General features: G+C 40.9%; 1 protein-coding gene across 1 annotated transcript; it reads left to right on the top strand.

Annotated features, from left to right (window-relative positions):
• Window positions 1–3,341: 3,341 nt before the first annotated feature.
• Window positions 3,342–18,287, top strand: ugt8 (UDP glycosyltransferase 8). The gene is made up of 6 exons (XM_086120583.1): window positions 3,342–3,536; window positions 7,042–7,874; window positions 9,732–9,874; window positions 13,248–13,324; window positions 13,823–14,042; window positions 15,416–18,287. Exons 2-6 carry the CDS (start codon window positions 7,044–7,046, stop codon window positions 15,789–15,791), a joined length of 1,647 nt encoding a protein of 548 aa, XP_085976709.1. The 5' UTR covers window positions 3,342–3,536; window positions 7,042–7,043; the 3' UTR covers window positions 15,792–18,287.
• The last annotated feature ends 2,585 nt before the right edge of the window (window positions 18,288–20,872 follow it).

Raw genomic sequence — 20,872 nt, 5'->3', positions numbered from 1 at the left:
AACACTAATGCGCACTCAGAGTATTGTTTCCATTGTCCCAGTCAAGCATGGGAACCAAACCGGAATTATTTGACAGGGGATATAAACCATGTTACTGTGGTGCCGTCGAGAATTTCATTACAAGAACTGCTGCTGAGCTTTATGTCATGGTGTTTGCTTGCCCCCTGCTGGCCATAACTATTCATTACACTTGTTGATTGTACTTTCTACCCCAAAGAATTTTGATCCAATGCCGCTGTATTTTGTTTACAGGACGTCAGTGAAAGCATAATTGCAGATGAGCATTTTTTTGATTGATAGTTGTAACTGGATGCATCTTTCGCTTCGGTGTTGAATTCATCTTTTAGATGACAGCTGCTGATCCATTCATTCATGAATTCACAAAATATGTATGCGGAATTCCACCATATTTTATGGTACAATTATCTCTTCAAATTGAAAGAAACATTTAGGGCCGAGTTAGCCTCTCTATCGTGTTTCTGAAAAAGAAAAGTATCACTTACATTGACTGTATTCAGTAGGAGAGGTCCACATACTGTACAGCGAATCAGAATCAATACAAGAGCTATGAATAGATAATAATCCACAGACTTCACTATTATTTAAATGATCAGTGCGTAGTCAATCACGCATCAATCAGATGCGTAATGATGTGGTTGTGAAGTCTGTGAAACCACTGCGCAGCAGTGATAGTCAACTTTATGAGCACGGAGTTCTAAAAATTGAAAGTCAAGAAGCCTTCACATGTAGTGTTTGCTGAACCCTCGTGGGATTAGATGAGGTACGAGCTGTCAGTGGCACTAAATTAAGTAGACACCATACTGCTTCCCTGTAAATTATGGCCAAGATAAGATAAGTACACACAGAGGCTCTTATCTGGAAGAATGACCACTTTGGTCATTCATTGAAGATAAGCAGACATCTTAAAAGAGCTCCGGTGTAAAATGGAAGATCATTTACACAAGTCCCTTTGAATGCAAAGCAAATTAAATAAGCAAAATAAGTAATAAGCCTGTCGTTGTTACATTTTTCTTACATTTTTACACTTTTTTTTACACTGTAACTTTTACATTTTTAACCTTTGTTACACTTTCTTACATTTGTCACAAAAATGGTGTATAAAACAACTCAAAATTTCAATTGTGTTTTTCTTCTTCTATAAGCTACAATACAGTACATCAAGATTGAAAAAAATTAAATGATTGGTTAATCAGTTACAGCTGGTTTTTCATTACTAATGACTCAAGTTGATTTACATTGACTGAGAAGTTGGATGAAATGAGTGTTGTACCAAGCACCAGTACGGTATTGTGAATTGACCTGATACCATAATTTCCAAGTACTGGTATTTGTTTAAAAAAAGACTCAGATGCATGGACGTGGGCGCCATTAAGCCAGTTTCCAATTGCCCACGTCACATGCATGACCAACTACATGATCCACAAGGGGAGATCTTGCAGTTTACCTTCCCATGTCATGGAAGGACCCCAACAAGTCTATTTCTATTTCTGCAATGCCAAGTACAGCTTACTGTGCTCCGCCTACCCTGATTTTAATGCAAATAAGGGATGCCACTACGATTGGCCAGGAAATAGCTGCGTTCCATCCCACAAGCACGCAAAGGCCCGTTACGCCCAATTCTACCTGTACAAAGTGCCAAACTAACGCTGGGAACGAAAAAAGGGCCTTCGTGAGAGATCTGTCCTGGTTGTTGCGTAGATTGGGTGTCTCAGGGTGATGAAGAATTCATGTGGAGCTCATATAACCCACCTGATATGTGAGGGGACAGGAGATGGGAGGGAAGGCGGTGAAAGAGAACAGCAATAAGGAGGAGCTGTAAAGAGAGAGTGAAGTGGAAATAAAGAATGTAAAAGGAGGAATCATGGGTGAGAGTGGATGGAAAGCCACTTTTCCATTGCCCTCTTGGCAAATTGGTGATTCATAGGAGTAATGGATAATTTGGTATTTTGTCACGCATACTTTTCAGACAGACTTCCAAAAATGTAGGTGTCTTGGATGCTTCGTGCATACAGATAACTCTGGTCTCCAAATCTTTCTTACTTTGCAGTAGTCACTTTGATTTAAAGTAACTTTGCACTGAAAAATATTATTATATGCATTAATGGTTGAAAAGTGATGCAATAAAATACAGATGTTTTCCCTCAGATAATGATGAGGGCATTAGTTGATTTACGTTAATTGATCAACTTTTAATTGTTAACTGATTATCATTTTGGCCAAAATCCTGTTCAAGGAACAGATAAGTGTGGCTGCCACTACATGACACTCCATTCAAGACTTTCTGGATTGATGGGCTCAAACGTGAAAGCCGACCTCTTTTGTGATTAAGGTGTACCTAAATAAATCTGTCGGGACACGACACCAAGGGTTGTGGACGTAAGAAAGAAGTTAGGAAGCTGTTGTCGGGGTGGGGTGCACAAACAAACGGATGACTGTTATCAAAGAAACATTCAATTGTGTTTAAGTACACACACAATAGGGGCCCCATCACCCAAATTACAAGGCATTCAAAATCTCCTTGGTCTGAATGTGTGTGTGTGTGTTTACTATGTAAACAGACATGCTTCTATGCATGCGTGTTGTGACTCTCCACTCTTTCCTGCCTGATAAGAATCTGTTTACTGTGGTGGAGGTGTTGAACCCCCGATCTCTCTGCATGTAAACTGTAAACATTGTATACCGGTGATGGAGCAGAATTTTTATGTATATATGGTGCTTGGTCTTGATATAATCGTAGCGCGCCACAAACAATCACTGTATTTTAATCGCTATGCGTGAGATCTGTAACGAATACCAAAATTATTTTAAGATCTCAAAAATTCTTATGTGTGTACCAGGCCTTAACCCATTTAATCCCACCGGTCACATTTGTGAAGGACAACAATGATTTAATTTACAGGGCTCTACTTTTTTAAATTTTTATTACTGATTACTTAAAAGGGCTACCAATGACACCTGATTTTGACTTTTAAACGTCTGTGAAAAAATGGGGATTAAATGGGTTAAATACCAGCACACTCGTCCTTGCTAAAGTACCGGTACCTACTTTTGTCGGCAGTGAAAGTGCAAGTAAAAAAAAAAACTGTTTTTACGGACTGTCACGCACATGACAAGTGTACAGTCGTCCCGTCCCCTATAGCGCTCATCCCAAATGCTGACAACATCAACAGAGTCACCTCACCTGTAACACAAACTAAGCGGCTCACGCATCTCGTTCTTTCTCAAACCAAGCACCGCGGGCTATGTTCAGCCACTCCCCATCTTTCCATCCCTCCCCGGGGTCGCTGCTAGTCCCGCCTTCCTTCCTCCGCCATCGGACCGAGTGGCAGTTGCTTGCGTACGCCCTCCGGTCGTCGTCCTCCAAAAACCCGGGCCACCATTTGTTAACATACATGCGCTGCACTGCTGATAACACTTTTCTACCACTTTTGGGCTCCCAAGTTGAACTTCTCCACGGGGGAATAGAAACAGAAGAGACGTCTTCCTCTACTCCGGAACAACATTCAAGTCACAAGGTGGGCCCGAAAGAGCGTTGCGAATTGCCGACAGGTGTCCCGCACTATCAGATCGACTCTTTCTCCCTCCGGTCGAACCTACAGCCGCCATCAGTAAAATGATATGGTGATGTTTACAAATCAAACGTTATATACAGTATATTGTCCCGAGTCGTTTATTTAGGACAACACGTCAGTCTTGAGGCACAGGTGTAACCAAGTGACCGTGTTGCGTTCACCGCCTTTCCTGTCCAAGGGTACAAATGATGCGTGAAGTCCCAGCAGAGTAGTTGCGCTTTTCCCATTACCCCACCTCCTTATGCGGTGTTATTTTGTGTGTTTATTAAACTCTTGGTGTATATTCGTCGTTCGGTAGTTTTAAATGATCCAGGAAGTCGCATTTGGGGTTGCATGTTAAATTACAGTCGGGTTTTCCCAGTTATCTTCTTGTTATTTTAAATGAATTTTGATCATGAATTTAACTGTTCAAATGGTTACATGACACTTTTCATTCGACTATTACTGTATTCCAAGGCAAACGATCCCACTTTGTCCCTGCAAAAAGATCCAGGATCTTATGAGTTTAGGCCGACGTAAAACCAGGGTTGCAGGGTCAGCAATTAAAATAGTCACTAATATTTTACAAAGCGTATAATTTACTTTTTACATTATTATAGGTTTGAATTGTTACTTAACTGCCTATAATGACTCTTCACCATGTTTTAGATTACATAAATTGTAGCCATCTACCATGGAACAGTCATGCTTATTAATGCGTATGGATTAAAAATGTCTCTCCCATTCTGCAAACACTGAAGCATTCTCTCAGAGATTTTTTTGGAAATTTGTTCTTGCCTGGTCGCCACAGGTGCAGGTGTATCATTTTTGTCAGCTGACTTCTGTTTTGTTGGCGTTGTTGGCATTTAGTAATGAGTGAGAGAGCTTGTCGGACCAGTTTACGTGTGTGTTGATGCTTAGAGAGATAGTAAACTATCTGAATGAATGTGTAAAGGGAAACAACATTAATCTGATACACTTATGGCTGAAGTTATTTTTAAATTTGTACAATATTTTTAAATACTGGTCATTGGGTTAGGATGTGGCAATGTTTATGACGAATCCTTGTAATGGTGTGGAAGTTTCTGCCATAAACAGGTTTGCATGTGACTCAGTAAAAGAACGGCAAGTGCTGTTTCCTCTTCCAAACTCCGCCTTCAATTTTTTTTTTTTTACTACTTTAGCCTTGGAATTTGAGTTTCTCCAAATCACCCAAATATTTTAATGCAACAGCAAACATTGGTATTGCATATCAGTGTCACTTATGATATGCTTGTTCCATGTTATCAAATATGATAGCCTTTGGAATGACTTGTCCTCTTGTTCTTGAAAGTTCAGGCCTCTCAACGGAGCTCACTGAGCAAATCGGCATAAGCAATACATCATCAAGGCTGCAGATGCTGTCGTTTCCAAGGATACATTAGTTGACAGGTATTAGAGCGCGATTATGCCATGTTGATAGCATAATGACAACAACTGCAATGTTGTATTTTTGTCATTACATGCATCCACTTTCGAGGATGAAAACTGGTTGAACTTGAACAACAGTCTTGTGTGGCCACCCGCTCTTCTCTTTTTTTTTCTCACTAATGTTAAAAGCAACACCCAGCACAGAGGAGAATCATTCTTGAAAGCTCTGTCGTATGTCTGCTACCTCAGCTATCGTTTGTTGAATACCATTCAAAATCAATATTGCCCTGAAAATAACAAAATCTTTCTCAAAACTTGAAACTTGGTTGAAAATGTCTCTTGCCCGAAAAACACATTCGATGTTTAAAGACTACTTTAATCCCTCAAAGCACAATGTCTATACAATATAAATAAAAATCTTTTTTTTTCATAGTATAATTTTATACATCTTTTAATGTCCAAGATCATCAAATAAATCAGACACATCAGACACATAAAATTAAAATGAAAAATGTTACATGATTTAATTTGCTAAGAGGGGGAAAAAAAATTCAGTTACTTGTTTGAAAAAGTATTTGCCAGTTGCCTCCGTTTTTAAAGCATGAATTTACTGTGGCTAATCATATTTTCAATTCATTTTCACTGACCACAGCCAAGCCCGATTAGCCCTGCACAAACAAACAATACAGAAATGTGAAAGACTCATTGCCAGTTATAGAAAGCCTTTCAAATGTTGAGAGTGCCCCATCCAGGGGGCAAGTACTTTTTCCACATAGGTCCATGTAGCTTGAATCTATATATTTTTCCCTAAATACAGTACATACGATCCCTATTATGAACGGCATTTTATTAATTGTGTTATCTGATATTAAAATGTGTTTGATGATCTTAAACATTAAAGTCAGGAAACGATGCAAACAAGTCAGAGTTTGACAAACGGGCTCAACACCAAAATCTATAGCTTTTTTTTTTCTGACACAAAAGGCTGGGAAAAATCCTAGGTAGCCTGTTTTTTATACTAAAACACATCAAGTTTGGAGGCCAACATGGGCCCTGTCTAATGCTAAAATATGCATTTTAATTTGTTCTTTTCAAAAGTATGTTATTGTAAAAGACAAATTCGAAATAGCCGAACTCTTGACTTGTTGACATTAACTGGGATAGGCTACGGGATACACGCGACTCTAGTGAGAATAAATGCTATAGAGGATAGAGGATGGATGGATGGATGGACAGTGCAAGCTGTAAAAAGCAACAAGCTTCTTTTACTGCAGCACTCTTCTGCTAAATTTGAAAACTAACTGCCAGTTCATCAATGTTATGAGTGCTCCTGTGGCCGATGTGCTGCCACTTTACAAAGTATCATGGAAATAGTTACTGTGTAATTGTTGTGTACCTCTACCAACTCCCAAACCTTCCAACAAACAGACACCAAAATACAACCTTTTGTTTCACACTTTGATGCTTGGCTGCTACAACAAATTGAGCAACACGGCCTCAGTCAGGCATTGCATTCAAGTTACTCTCTTACAGAGTGAGACTCCTTTATCTAGCCGCAAAGGTACCCAGAACAGTGAGTCCATATGCCATTTTTATATTCAAGAAACATCTGTGACATTGCATAGTTCTGTATGATGAAAATTTCCTCTGTGTTGAAACTTATTTTCAAGGAGAAATAATGTATGCATGTTGTCATAGGGCACGGAGGTGATAATCCTTGCGAATGGTTCTTTGTTTTTATGAACACAAAAGCTGTTTCTCTTTTGTCTGTCTTTTTGTTGTTGTTTTTTGAGTATGACGATGGCGCTGCCCACGACGTGTCGGTGATTGCTGTTTAGAGGTTGAACAGTCGAATGAGTGAAATCGGTGAAATGCAGTGGATAAAGAGGGCAACATGTAGTCTTGTGAGCTTGCCAAGTACACACCAAAGATTTCATACAGGAAACACGTCAATCTAAGTTTGATTCTTTTTCTGTGATTTCCACTAAGCATACAGTCCATTATTAAATGTGTAAGATTGATGAGCAGTGTTTTAATCTAAATATCTTTTTCATTTCAGCCATGCTCCTGCCCTCAATTCTACTCTTCCTCGTTGGCCTCCTCATGTGGCATCCCAGTGCATCGCGGGCTGCTAAAATCATTGTGGTCCCACCAACCCTGTTTGAATCCCATATGTACATTTTCAAGACGCTGGCCACCTCTCTGCATCAGGAGGGCCATGAGACCCATTTCCTAGTCTCAGAGGGACGTGAGGTACTCCCTTCACCTCACTATAAACTACAGCGCTACACGGGCGTTTTCAACAGCAGCACAGCTGAGGGTTTCCTGCAGTCTAAAGTTGGCAACATCTTTTCAGGCCGCCTTACATTTCTGGAACTTTTTGACATTCTTGAACACTACAGCCAGAATTGTGATGCTATCGTCGGCAATTCAGAGGTCATGGCCCGCCTCAAGCAGGCCAAGTTTGACCTGTTGCTGGTGGACCCCAACGAAATGTGCGGGTTTGTCCTTGCACATATACTCGGCTTGAAATATGCCGTGGTCAGCACAGGTTTGTGGTACCCTACGGAGGTGGGAGCCCCGACCCCGCTCTCCTACGTGCCCGTGTTCAACTCTTTGCTGACCGACCGCATGTCACTGTTCCAAAGGATCACCAACACAGCTGTCTACCTCATAGAGAACTTTGGAGTCCATTTTATTTTGATCCCCAAGTACGATCGGATCATGAGGAAACATGGAATCAAGCCGCGAGTGGCTATGACTGACCTGGTGCGAGGCAGCCAGATGTGGATGCTGTGCACTGACTTGGCGCTGGAGTTCCCCAGGCCTACCCTCCCACACGTGGTGTACATTGGAGGCATCCTCACCAGGCCAGCAAACCCACTGCCACAGGTGAGAGTTGCGAGGGGCGCACAGAATAAATCACAAGTGCTTCATTAGGTAGACTTTTACAATGAGCACTTCACCCTAGCTTGCGCTTTATACACAGGCTGAGCCCCTTATTTGTCATTGTAACGATCGAAAGAGCTAATATTATCGTTGACGTTTTACCATGGACATACGTGGAATAATTGTAGTAACTGTCTTGCCTTTTGGCTGTTTTAAGTACACAGTAGCCACTTGGCTTAACACAGCTCGACTTGCTTCCCCATACCGGTAGCTGAGCTTCCAAGCGCCGAGCCAACACAACATGAGTGACGTAAAGCACTTGCCATTGTGTTGGTATGTCTTCATTGTGCCAATATGATGTATGAGGATACTTGGCCAGAAATGGCAAAAAAATAAACACATGCTAGCATAATTGGCTGTAACAGTCTGTAGAAAATTGAAGTCTCCTTTTAAATATAATGTGTCTCTTTTCTTTGTGTCTTTTATCACGACTTGCATGCCTCCACTAATTTGTACGCAAAGTAACGCGAGGATGGCGTCGGTTTGATTGGACATAGGAGATACTTCCCTGAGAGCGTGATGGGGGCATGGGGGAGTTAGTCCATCGTTTGGACAAAGACAGCGTGGGTTGTTGGTATCTTCAGCGTGGAGGTATTGGAATGCTTCTCTCGGCCAGAAGGAGCATTGTGCCCTAATGTGTGAGGGAGTTAGAATGTAAGCGCAGGGAGAATGAGGCCATTGTTCTTGGCAGAAGCCAAGGGACACTGAGACTTTTTATGGGGTCACTGTAGCTTCCTTGTAGGGACAGGCGGGCTGCACTGCTGGGACACAGAGCACAGTGTGCCACTGCAGTTGCTCCGTGCCAGGTCCGGCTTTAGCTGCCACAGCTGGACCATTTACCTCCGTCTGTTGGATGTACAACACTCAACCATGGCTCCACTCTGATCCTTCCTTGACCAGTGACCCGTGTCTCTCCATCCTGTTAACGTACTCTCCTTAAAATGACAAAAGTAATCTGCAAATAATATCTTACCCAATTGCCGTGTGCTCCCTTTTTGTGCTGCAGTACTCGGTCTCAATTTTGCTGAAGCAGCATTGCTGTTGTTTGTATTGCTGTTGTTGTATTTTGCCGTTTTCCCTGGTAGTGTTTTGAAGTTGAAAATTGATCTCCGCCCAAACGGTGGAAGGTTTTGCTGCATAGGGAGTCCTGCAGGGACATTTTCAGTGTTCCAGCGTCGTGTAATTTTATTTTCCCTTGTTGCAAGTTTTGCAGAAAACATTGCAATGCGGCAGGAAGCGAGTTTACGAAAGGTGACACATGAGTGCATTGTCTCTTCATGGAAAGCAGCGGCTAGCATCTTACATTGACAACAGTTTATAACTGGAAAACACTCGTCAAGGGATTTATTTTAATGACTTATTTGCTCTCTATATCAGCAAGACAACATTTTGAATCCGTTTAATGACATCAGACCTCATTAAATCATATATGCAAGATAAATCCTCATCATAAATCAACACTGTAGTCTTTACTGGTGTTGACAAAATCACTCTCTAAAGCAATAAATGGCAACTGTAGACTTGTTTCGAGGGAATGGTTGGTCTTGTCCATTAGGACCAAAATTAGCTTAGTTCATTGTTTTTGTCCTAATTGAAATTACACAGGAAACCATTACAACAGGTGTCGGTTAAGCAATAAAAAAACCTTGCACAAAAATGTTGCAGTTAAAAAAAAAAAAGAAAAAAAAAAGGTTGCACCACATGAAGTGATGCAGTGTGTAACAGTAGTATAACGTTGTGTTACTATGTTGACTGTGGACAATGTAGTTATTCTTTCCAACTTTTTACATATTCCCACAGGACTTTGAAGTATGGGTTAATGACACAGCAGAGACCGGCTTTGTTGTGGTGTCCTTTGGCGCTGGGGTGAAGTACCTTTCCCAGGACATTGCACATAAACTGGCAGGAGCCCTCGCCAGGCTACCCCAGCGAGTCATCTGGAGGTAAAGTACCTCTTTGTCCTTACTCACCTGTCACAGCTATCACAGTGAAAGAGGTGAATATTTTGCACTTTACTGTCCTGATATTTGTCCAACTTGGTTCTCAAATACTTCTGGATTTAGCAAGGCGCTTGAGTTTTAAACATCTAATCTATCAATAACTGTTGACTTGTTTGTGTGTGCCTCTTTTTACTTGCTTTGTTTTAAAACTGTGCAGCAGGGTGACCAACTGGTGAGCACCACCAACTCAAAGTTCATAGGTTGAGGGTTCGTGTCGGGCCTTCAGCCTTCCTGTGTGGTGTACGAATGTTTGCATGTTTGGGTTTTCTCTGGGTACTCCAGTTTTCCCCTACATTCCAACAAATTGCGTAAACTTTATAGCATAAGGCTGAGGGATAATTCAGTGTCAGTATGTATTGTGATAGACGCCATTGATAAAGTGTTCAATAGACAAAAGAAAAAATAAATAAATCAGAAAGCAAACCCCGACCACGGCATTGTGCGTGTTGGAGGCAGTGCGCAGCCACCTCCAAACATGAAGAAGGAGTTAAACCAACGAAGAAGCAGCATCTATACCAATGAAGAAGAAGCATCTAATCCAATGAAGAAGAAGAAGCTAAACCAACGAAGAAGTGTGCGCATGTGTGTGCTGCATACTTGAGAGCGTGGCATAAATTTTATTCAGAAAAATGACCAGTCAGAAAAAAAGGCTAAAAAATAGGCTGTATACCTATCGACCAAAATGAAATAATTCATCTACTTTTCAGTCACATAGCCCAGCCCTAATCTAGCAGTGTTATTAGTTTGTCGACACACTAGAAGGCTAAGTTTTGATTGTGACTTTTGAGAATTACATGATTTTTAAAAGGTCAATTCAGCATGTTAAAGGACCATACAAACCAACGTTTGGTACTTATGAAATTGTAAAAATGATTCAGTATTGTTGAAAACATGTTATTGCATTATTATGCCTTGGTAGTGGCCGGTGGGTGGCTGTCTCTCGCTGGTTTAGACCCCAAAATAGATTTTTGTCTGTGTGAAAGCGTCTGTGCATTTGATTGGCTGCAATTTGCGACATTGCCAGATCATGCAATGGGGAATGCTAATTTTGAATTGGCGCAAAACCAAGAACCAGACCCACCACATGTGAAATCTGCAAAATAGTGCCATCGTATTGAATAAATTAGGATAAAACTGAAAAATGAAAAATTAAGCTGTCAATATTTTCTCTCAAACCATTCGGGGAGTGGGTTTTTGAAAAGATGATTCTTATGAGAGAGCTATGAATTAATCTATGGGTATTTGTGTATAATCATTGAAATTCATCATATCATCTCACGAATATATGGGGGACTCGAATGGGCCACCACTCTAAAAAGATTAACGTCAAACCTTGGGCACACCCACGAACCCAGTGAGGACAGGTGCCATCGACAATGGATGAATTAAAACTAGCTACTCATGATGCACATATATTATTGTGATCAACAAATTTATCACACAAAGTGACAGAAAAAAAAGTGAGTTACTGGGTTAATCATTGTCTAAAGCAAACTCTCACATGTACACTATTTATTGCATAGCTGGTGTTTTTGTCAATGAAGCGGTCACATTTTGATTCTTTGCTTTCTCCATGAGTCAAGAAAATGAATGTGATAAGTCAGGCATGGGTGTGTGCTCTGCAAATGAATCAGTAACAAAGGGTTCAACATGAACTTTGGGTAAATGTTTGTGCTTGGTCAGTGAGCAGAGAAAGGTGGAACTGTTATTCAATAGCACGTAATCATTTACCCATCCTTCACACTGACCACTAGACAATGACACTGATGAGAGACTTACAAATATTAGATCCAATTCTGAAGAAAAAAAAATACTAAGACTCAGGCGATTTGTGCAGCAACAATAAAGCTCGCTTTCTCAATTTCAATTCTTGGGAAAATGGCATTGATGTCGAGATGGAGACTACGCTGCAATCTAATGGAATTGGTATGCATTGTGGGAAAAGTAGGTTGCGGTCAAGGGATGCTTGAGACGTAGTTCTTTTTAAAGCTGTCACAGCCACAATAAATAATCAGGAGCACCACATTTGGCCCGCAGGCCTTGAGATTGACAAATGGATTATGTTGCATTCTAGTGTACTGTGTATCGATCATAATCAATCTTAAAGAAAGGTGTTTAGAAGTATATTTATTTGATTTCCAGGTTGTTTACATTTTCTTAGTATCCCCATTGTTGTTTCTCGGAGTAGGAAAACTACAAACTGTTTTTACTAGTTATAATGTTGGTATTGTAGACTGCAACCAGGAATAAACTGTTTTAAAACCAGATTTCATGAGAAAACATATTTTTCAGGATGAAGAATATTTTTAAAGGCATTTTAAATAGCATCGAGGACATCCAGTGGCAAAGAAGTGCAAGACTACACTTCTGTTTCCAATCAATGGCCAAATCACTCCACATTTGTGTGACAGTTTCAGTTTCCAGCTCGTAGGGGAAAAGACAATGGAGTTTCATCAGAGGAATACGGCCACAATATGACGAAGTGGTCGAGACCCAACTTGGCTTTCTATTGTGGTCTTTTTGCAAGCACCATGCAGAAAAAAAACAGTACCTCAAGACTATAACGCCAATGGCAAATGACTCAACATGCACTTAACTGCTGTAATATTGGTTCTTATTCTGTTGTGTCTGGTTGTTCTTGTCATCGTGATTCAGTTAGTGGTTATTCAAACAAGTGAGTCACGCACTTCATTCTTTTTGTGGCACATACATGATACCATGAAAATTTGGATTCGGGATTTGAATGCATTTTTGAAACATGGCAAAACGGAAAGTGAGGCAGGTAACACGTGACAATGAAACGAAACCCTTCTGCAGTCAAGCATTCGTATAAGATTTTGTGTATATTTGTTGCCCTGAAATTCTGAGGATATGATGCTCCGTGATCCCATATGATTAGATATTCCAAACTGGAAGAGAACAGGGGGGCTGAAGAGATGAAGTGGGATCAAGCCCAATGAATCATGTCATTGATAATTAGCTTGCATGAATGTAGGCCTTGATTGGCAACACAGTGACTTAGTGTTTTGTTGCAGATAGTGAGATAAAAGATTTTGAGGAAAGGATTTGTCTGCATTGGTTGCCGCTTTTGTGAGAATGCAAAATTAAAGCCATGCAAGACCAGTTGAGACCTTTGTTTGATTCCTCTTTTGCACTGAGAAATTTTGACCCGCTTCCTGTGTTAGGCGTCCATGTTCTTTGTATTCTGTATAGCTAGCCGGGCTTTACATGGGGCCATATATTCCCAAACATGCTGTAAGGTCATTGTTTTATTATTTTGCGAATGGTTACAGTCTCTTTTTTCTTTCTTTGACAGATTTTCTGGTGCCCCACCCAGTAACATTGGCAACAACACCAAGCTCGTTGATTGGATGCCTCAGAATGACCTATTGGGTGAGTTCATATGAGCACTCCTGGACAGCTCTACTTGCTTTTAATATGTGTGTTATTGTAGCCACTGAGTATCACCTGTTTTGCAAATCCTTCCTCCCATGCCTATGATGTGAATGTCTCAGAAAGGAGGAATGTGTGGTATCCAATGACTTTCTGTTGACCTTTGGGTAGTAGTTCTGTTTAGTTTTAACCGTAAAAGATTGTACGTAAGACGAATAAAATCACGTACTATTTGCAAAGAGAAGCAAACATGTTTACCAATGAAATGACAAAACCGCACTCTGTGGTTTTCAGGCACATGCCTCTGGTGTTAGTCAATGGCTACCACACATTACCACTGGTTTCCTGCTGTCACAATAGTACAGCATTCTGACGTCCTCGCCTCTTTGCATTCACACTACTGAGTCACTTGTCTCAAACCAACCCACACTTTAAGGTCGGCATTATTTGCACATATTGAAAAATAACCCCACGACAATGATGTCTTTTACTGTTCAGGCCACCCCAAGATAAGGGCTTTCTTGAGTCACGGTGGGCTGAACAGTATCTTTGAGGCCATGTATCACGGGGTGCCAGTGGTGGGTGTGCCCCTGTTTGGAGACCACTACGACACAATGACCCGTGTGACCGCCAAAGGTATGGGCATTATGCTGCACTGGAAAAGCATGAGTGAGGACGACCTTTATAATGCCCTGGCCACCGTCATCAATGACGCAAGGTGAGATGTCTTTCGTGCTCTCCAGCTTTTTTATTTAATTTTACATTCACTATCCAAAAACCCTTTGTCCCTCTTTTGTGTTTTTATAAAGATTACCGAAAAAACACAGTAACTTCAGCAAATATTAGACACATCTACTGTCGCACCAGAAATGTTAAAGCTGTATTTTTCGGAAAAAACGTTGCCGACACTGGTCTCCTTAAAAAAAAATGAAAAAAAATGGACAAAGTAGCCAACAACATTTTCTTGGGCAGTTTTGGGTGTAGAATGCAAATATCTTCATAGTTTGTCTCTTTATGCTCCCGTTATCCTTGCAGCAAAGTGAAATCTCCTCTTGGTGGTCTGATGGGTACAATATGTTCAATGAATCCCTTGGCAATTAATTTATTGTTCTTGGAACCTACTGTAGCTTTGAAGTTAGTAATTCACAGTGTTCCATTTAAGTTGTGTGGCTGGGCCAGTGCGCTGCCTCGTAGCCGAGCAAAACACCTCCCCCAAAAAATAGCACATCGTGTTGTGTAACGGGAAAAACTGGAACATATGGGCCAAAATGAATGGTACCACTGTCTTCAGTACAAAAAGCTGACAGAGCAAATATTTGTCATTCCGTTTTATTTGTTGCCGCAGAGCAGTGTCGGCTAAATATGAAAGCACGTTGTTCATTTATTATGAATTGAATTTTTGTTGTCTTCTGTATCTTTATCTGTATTCTTTATCATTGTTCTTTAACAAGGAAGAAAAAATGAACTATTATTAAATTTATTCCAATACTTGAATATTGAATAGAATTTTCAGTTAGGTTATCCGATGAGGAAAATATTAGGTAGCTGCAGCCTCAGTCATGTGTCGTGCAACTCACATGAGTTCTGGCAGTCCGAACTGCCTTCGTCATCAATGCGCGAGACCCAAATGATCACACTTTGGCTGGCTCAGTCAAACACCGTCAGTGCTCCCCGCCCTCCTGTACTTAAGTCCAATTTTTTTACAAAAGGTTTAACTATGAATTTTAGGCCACTTTGCCCTGATTTTTAAATCAGTTACAATGATCTAACAGTTCGTCTCCCACTATTTACCACCCCAAGAATTTGGATATTTTCTATGCATACTCCATGGATGACAGAGCATTCTTCTGTGAGAATTGCATCCTTTGTCATCGTCACATATGCCCATTAAAGATGCAATTCCTACAAGAATGCATATGTTTACATGAATGCTTAGACTGCATTTGTTTCGTTAGAAAGAGAGCGAGAGAGAGAAAGAGAGAGAGAAATGCATGTGGCTTGACTGTATTGCTTAGTAGGGCTATCTTGTGAATGAATGTCTTTGGGGTCACATAGATTTACGTTGGCTAAAAAAAGGTGAACTTTCAACAGGTACCGACAGCGGGCAGCCATTCTCTCCACCATCCACAAAGATCAACCCGACCACCCAGTGACTAGAGCCGTCTACTGGATCAATTACACCCTCCGTCACAATGGGACAGATCACCTGCGCTCTGCTGTATACGACATATCCCTCTACCAGTACTTCTTGCTGGATGTGATTTTCGTTATAGGGTCAGCCTTGGTCATTCTGGGCATTGCCTTGCGACATTTGGGACGGTTACTGAGGGCAAAGTGTGGTGACAAGAGCCAAGTCGGCAGCGTTTCCAGGGAAGATGGAAACATGGTCAATGGACACTGCCACTGCTTGTCCAACGGTAAACACCAAGGCAATGGCTCCTTGAAGAATGAGAAGAAGGTGAACTAATGTTCTCAAATGGCCAAGAGGGATGAGGAGGCGGTTGCTCAAGGGCGCAGCCCTTGGTTTTTTATTTTATTTTATTTTTATTTTTATCAACGCTTTGGAGGAGAGACCCTTGTTAGGTCTGCATCAAGAAGCAAATGCCACTGGGAGTGAGGCTATGTGTGTGATATGCAAAGTGTGTGTGTGTGTGTGTGTGTGTGTGTGTGTGTGTGTGTGTGTGTGTGTGTGTGTGTGTGTGTGTGTGTGTGTCACCACTGCATGAGGAGAGTTTAAAGTCGAATAACAGCCTCTGCCGCGGCATATCGTCAAATTGGAATACTGAAGATGCACGTCCTTCTGCTCTTTTAAGAGTGGAACGACCGTGATGAAATGATATCACTAACCACACATGGACTTTCAAACTATTTGGAATATTTAATAGTTCGCTGCAAAGCTCACCAAGTGTCTGGGTTAGCCTCGAGGGCACATTTATTTATTTTTGTCAACACAAGTTTTAATGATGGATGTTTTATCTTATTTTAATTTATTTCATGGACTTATTTCATGGTGTGATAACCTGATGATGGATATACAGTCGCTCCAATATCCACACTGTTATGACAAGCTTTACCGGTGTATGGTTGCTTTCTCAATTAGTCCCTTCCTTTGAATTTGCCTTGTCTCAAAATTAAGTCTTTCCTCCAGTTGTCAGGTTCGATAGAAGAAGTTGATTTCTGCTAGACAGGTTTTAGGGTCTATGTTTACGAATAAAAAAATGATGGTGAATGAATACTGAAAGTCTAAATCATGGTTTATTAGCCTGGTTAGCTCCCTGCTCCTGTCTAATTTCATCCGTCAATGTAGTCCTAATAGACCAGGTTGAATCACTTGCTCTTTTGTGAAGGAGAGTGTGGCTTTCATCAGGAGCTGACAAACTAATTTGGTGTAATATGACTGATTGCAAGTATGCAGATTTCATATTACAAAGATTGATAGAAGTAAGATGTCATTACCGGAAGCTCATTGTTTACTTATTCGTCTTATTTGGCCAGTGAATGCTGAAGTAAATGTACACCCGAGACGTAACAAAGAAGTGACCTAACATCATAGTGAAAAGGGTTGATTTCAGCAACTTTTCGGTACAAGCTATGCAGTCTTAATGTATTCTTGTAAGCAAATGTAATGTATAATAATAATAGAATTTCAAGGTACCCAAGGATAAATTACCATCATTTCTCAAGAAAAACACACCCGAATATACTTCAAATCACCTTTAGTACACTTATGTTTTATGCGCTCCCATATTTGGGTATCCATGCTCAAAAATGTAAGTATTATCTTTATAGTGAATTAATAAATTCGGATTTCTGTGTTCAGACAGACTTTAATTATTATCTTTATTTTTGCTCCGTGCGACCAAGGCTTTTACACACAAGGTTAGATTATGTCGAGAAAGATCAAATTGAATTGATCACCGGAAATGAGTCCCGATTCCCATTCCTTGATCTGTCCTCAGCTACGACAGTAAATGCCAGCATGACATGATCCACCTTAGCAATGTACAGGCAGCATGGCGTAAGCATCTTCACAGGGACTCAGTTCACAACCAGTAGTTTGTTGATATGTACACCCGAAGTAGGTCTTAGCCAAGGGGCCCCCCCATTTTGTTGAATTGTTTTTGCAGTGCCTTCCAATGTCATCATTCTATATGTTGCACAAAGCACATGTTCACAAAATCCAAAGAGCATATTCAGACATTGTACAAAAGAGGAATACGGTATATTTTCCAGCAACACCTGTGCAAGCTGCTGTACTGCATTTTTGGGGGAGTTCTATGCCCAGGTTCAGTGGAGGACCAACTTTCACAATATTAATAATTTTTTAAATGACATGGGTTTCCAAGTAACTGCACAATGCCATTTCTATGCATTTTTTTTTGTACAGAATTTGCTTGAGAAGAGCCTGCATTACATTACAATGCATCCATGAATTATTTCACTGCTCAACAACCTATTGTATGTTGATGAAAGCTTTCTTGTCATCCTTTCTCCTGTGAGCTGCAATGACACCGACCTAGGCCTGCTGAAAACATACTTGAATTATCATTTTCAACATCAGTTATACATTCAGCTGTCAGGTTTGTGGTCCATCTGGTGTTTCACAAGCTATGAACGGGGTCTGGAGGGACACAAGCAACCTAATGAAGGTGCATTGTTGTTGTTTTTTTTCTTATTTCAGTATTAAACTAGTAATAGACTACCTAGCACCTCTTTTAATTCTCATCTTTATAGACTCAAATTTGTTACATAGTTTTTAGTTTGGTTGGGTTTTTTTTTCCATTTTTATGAGCGTGTGAAGTCCACAGTGTTTTCTCTGTAGCCTTTTGTATCTCTTCGCAACATTTCATCCCATATATTGGATTTAAACTGTTTTACCTTGATTTTAAAATGTTCCCATCACGTGTTGTAAATACAGCAATGCAAACAAAATACTAAGGTTGAATAAAATGCTTTGCAGGAACCATGGCAATGTTTTTTCATCATTTTGCTTCAAGAAAGATAAAAAGATAGATGGAAGTAAAATATCCAAGTTGAGGATGTTTTGTGGGCTGGGTTTGACGGGGGATGTACATACTTTGCCTGGAAATGTTACCGCACTGCAAGAGGCCTCTGCAGCCATCAGTGCAATCATCTAAAGTAGTCAGCTCCACACAAGCCGTGAGGACAAATAGGGTTATCTAAAGCTGAATACCCATGCTGAGTGAAGCTGGGGTAACAAAACACCCAGCCTGGTACCCGGCTTCGCTCACTGGCTCTGTTAATTATTCACACCGCCTGTGGGGGCTTGCAGACCTCTTTTGCGCCAACTAGCATGCGTCTGCAGCCATGTTTAATTTACACCTTTCAAGCTGTTTTCCTTTGTGGCCACCACTGGGACAATCTGGCACCCTTTCTGTTTGCTCAGACACAAGACAGGCGGGGAGGGCCGAAGATGAGCATTCAAGAAAACCCAGTGGCAGCTTTCATGGTGGCCAGTATTCAGGAGGAAGATATGAGTGTGTCATGATGATCCTCTCACTGCATTACTCTGTGACCAGGATGCACTTCATTCACAAAAAGAGTGGTAGTGGATAGTCTTTCTGCCGTTGTCCCTGAGCTCAAATCTTCCTGTGTGGCGTTTCCAGTTATCCAATTACAGGCTCTTACCGACCCCTGAGGAAAAAAATGGGAAAGAATGGTAGTGTTTGAACTAAGAGGAAACGTAATTAGTAAATACCTTCTTCTGTTCTTTCCTTTCCCTTTGATCTAAACACCACACATGAGATAATATATTGCGTAATATCAATGTATTCTGTTTTAGTGCACGAGTGGTGTGTACGTTTGCCTCGCAATCATGAAATGGGTTTCAAATCGTTGTTTTTGTGTACTCCACCCGCCTATTTAAGTTTTCTCCAGGCACTTTTGTTTCCGCCTACATTCCAAAAACATGCATAATTCAATAGTATTGTGTGAATGTGGTCTCGAACTACGGTACCTTTAAATCCATCCAGCAGTTTGATTTAAATCCAGTAGAGGGCAGTGTTATTCCATAACCAACAATGGCTCATCTCTCTGCACTTCAGTTTTGTGTTTCCACCAACAGCTGAAGGACCTGTTGGACTAAAGCTCCATATCTGTGGAGATGTGATGCAAAGCTCTCGCAACACTGGTTATGTGACACTCTCAAGTTTAACACAAGTGGAAAGGGGCCGCTGACGTAATTCTGGCCTATTGTGACAGCCCTTGTTTTTAAATTCCATTAAAAAAAGAAAAATCTGCCGAGATCAAAATCTTCTGGCGCAAACTCAGATGTGACACATGCGCCTTGGCCTGCTCAACACAGCTGAACAGCAAACCAACTTTAAATGCAAGAATTATTTCAGTTCATTTTTATTGAGGTTCTATTATTGTTTTGGATTGTCATCACGGCTTTATGGGATAATACACAAGTTCAAAGTTGTTTTGCTGTCATGTTTCGGTTTGTGACCAACAGGTGGCACGGGCTTTTCCCCTGCAGCTGCACACCTGTTGGTCGTTAGATAATTAGTGGCTTTAAAAGGACTCCCAGCCGGAGCACTCATTGTCGGGTCATTGGTGCTCTTTGCTACTGTCATGTTTGTTTGTGGCTGTTGGTATGCTACTGTCATGTTTGTTTCAGTCATGTTTTGGTCATGTTTTTGTTATTGAGAGTTTTTAGTTTCTGCCATGGTTTTTGTTTGTTACTTTGGATTCGTTTTGTTTTCATGACTTTGTTTTGGATTTAGTTTTCTGTGTTTTATCAATACACTTCTTCAAATCCACCCTGCTCCTCTCTCCTGCCTGCTTTTTGGGGTTCACTACCACCACACAACGTGATATTTGCATTGGTAATAGATCATATTTAAGTGCGTTTGTGTGTGTGTGTGTGTGTGTGTGTGTGTGTGTGAGCGCGCACATGTGTCAGAGTTTACGGATGGATGAAGTCCTGTCATTGTGTCAAAATGGAGATGGAAGAAGCCTGACAGCAAGACGGAGAGACTGACACCTTTTATCAATCAGCTGCATGCAAACTGTGTGTGTGTGTGCGTGTGTGCATTAAAGGGTTAGGAAAGGGTCTTAGGCTGGAATCAAATAAATCATGTCGTTTGGATGTCAACACTTGTCAGTTTGGCTCACCTCTGACTGTAATCTCTAAACTCCAGCGACCACATGTAGTCTCATACGCACGCGTGTGAGTGCGGACATGCACACACACACACACACACTCATACATACCGCTTTTGAAATGGACAGATGCTTGTGAGTGTCACCCACAAGGAGAGAGTTGGCCAAATGTTCTCTTGGCACAAAAATCATTGAGCCTCTCTGTAATTTACTCTGTGCTCCTCTCCACTCTAAATTAATTTCCCCCGCTTACTTACCCTCCTTTATTTTTCACTCTTCCTTTAATTCCTTCCCACAGTTTCCCACCCGTCGCTTCCTATATTTTCACTTTTGTTCCAAACGTCCCCCGAAGCGGAGCATGCGGGCTCATTCTCCATATCTGTGATAAATGGAGAATTGGATTGGAGAGACTTTTCAAGCCAG

Source organism: Hippocampus guttulatus, chromosome 9 (genome assembly GCF_054856545.1).
Source record: "Hippocampus guttulatus isolate MCC_2025c chromosome 9, RoL_Hgut_1.0, whole genome shotgun sequence".
Lineage (NCBI taxonomy): Eukaryota > Metazoa > Chordata > Actinopteri > Syngnathiformes > Syngnathidae > Hippocampus > Hippocampus guttulatus.
The sequence above is the reverse complement of the archived record's forward strand: the minus strand, read 5'-3'. Positions and strand labels throughout refer to the sequence as shown.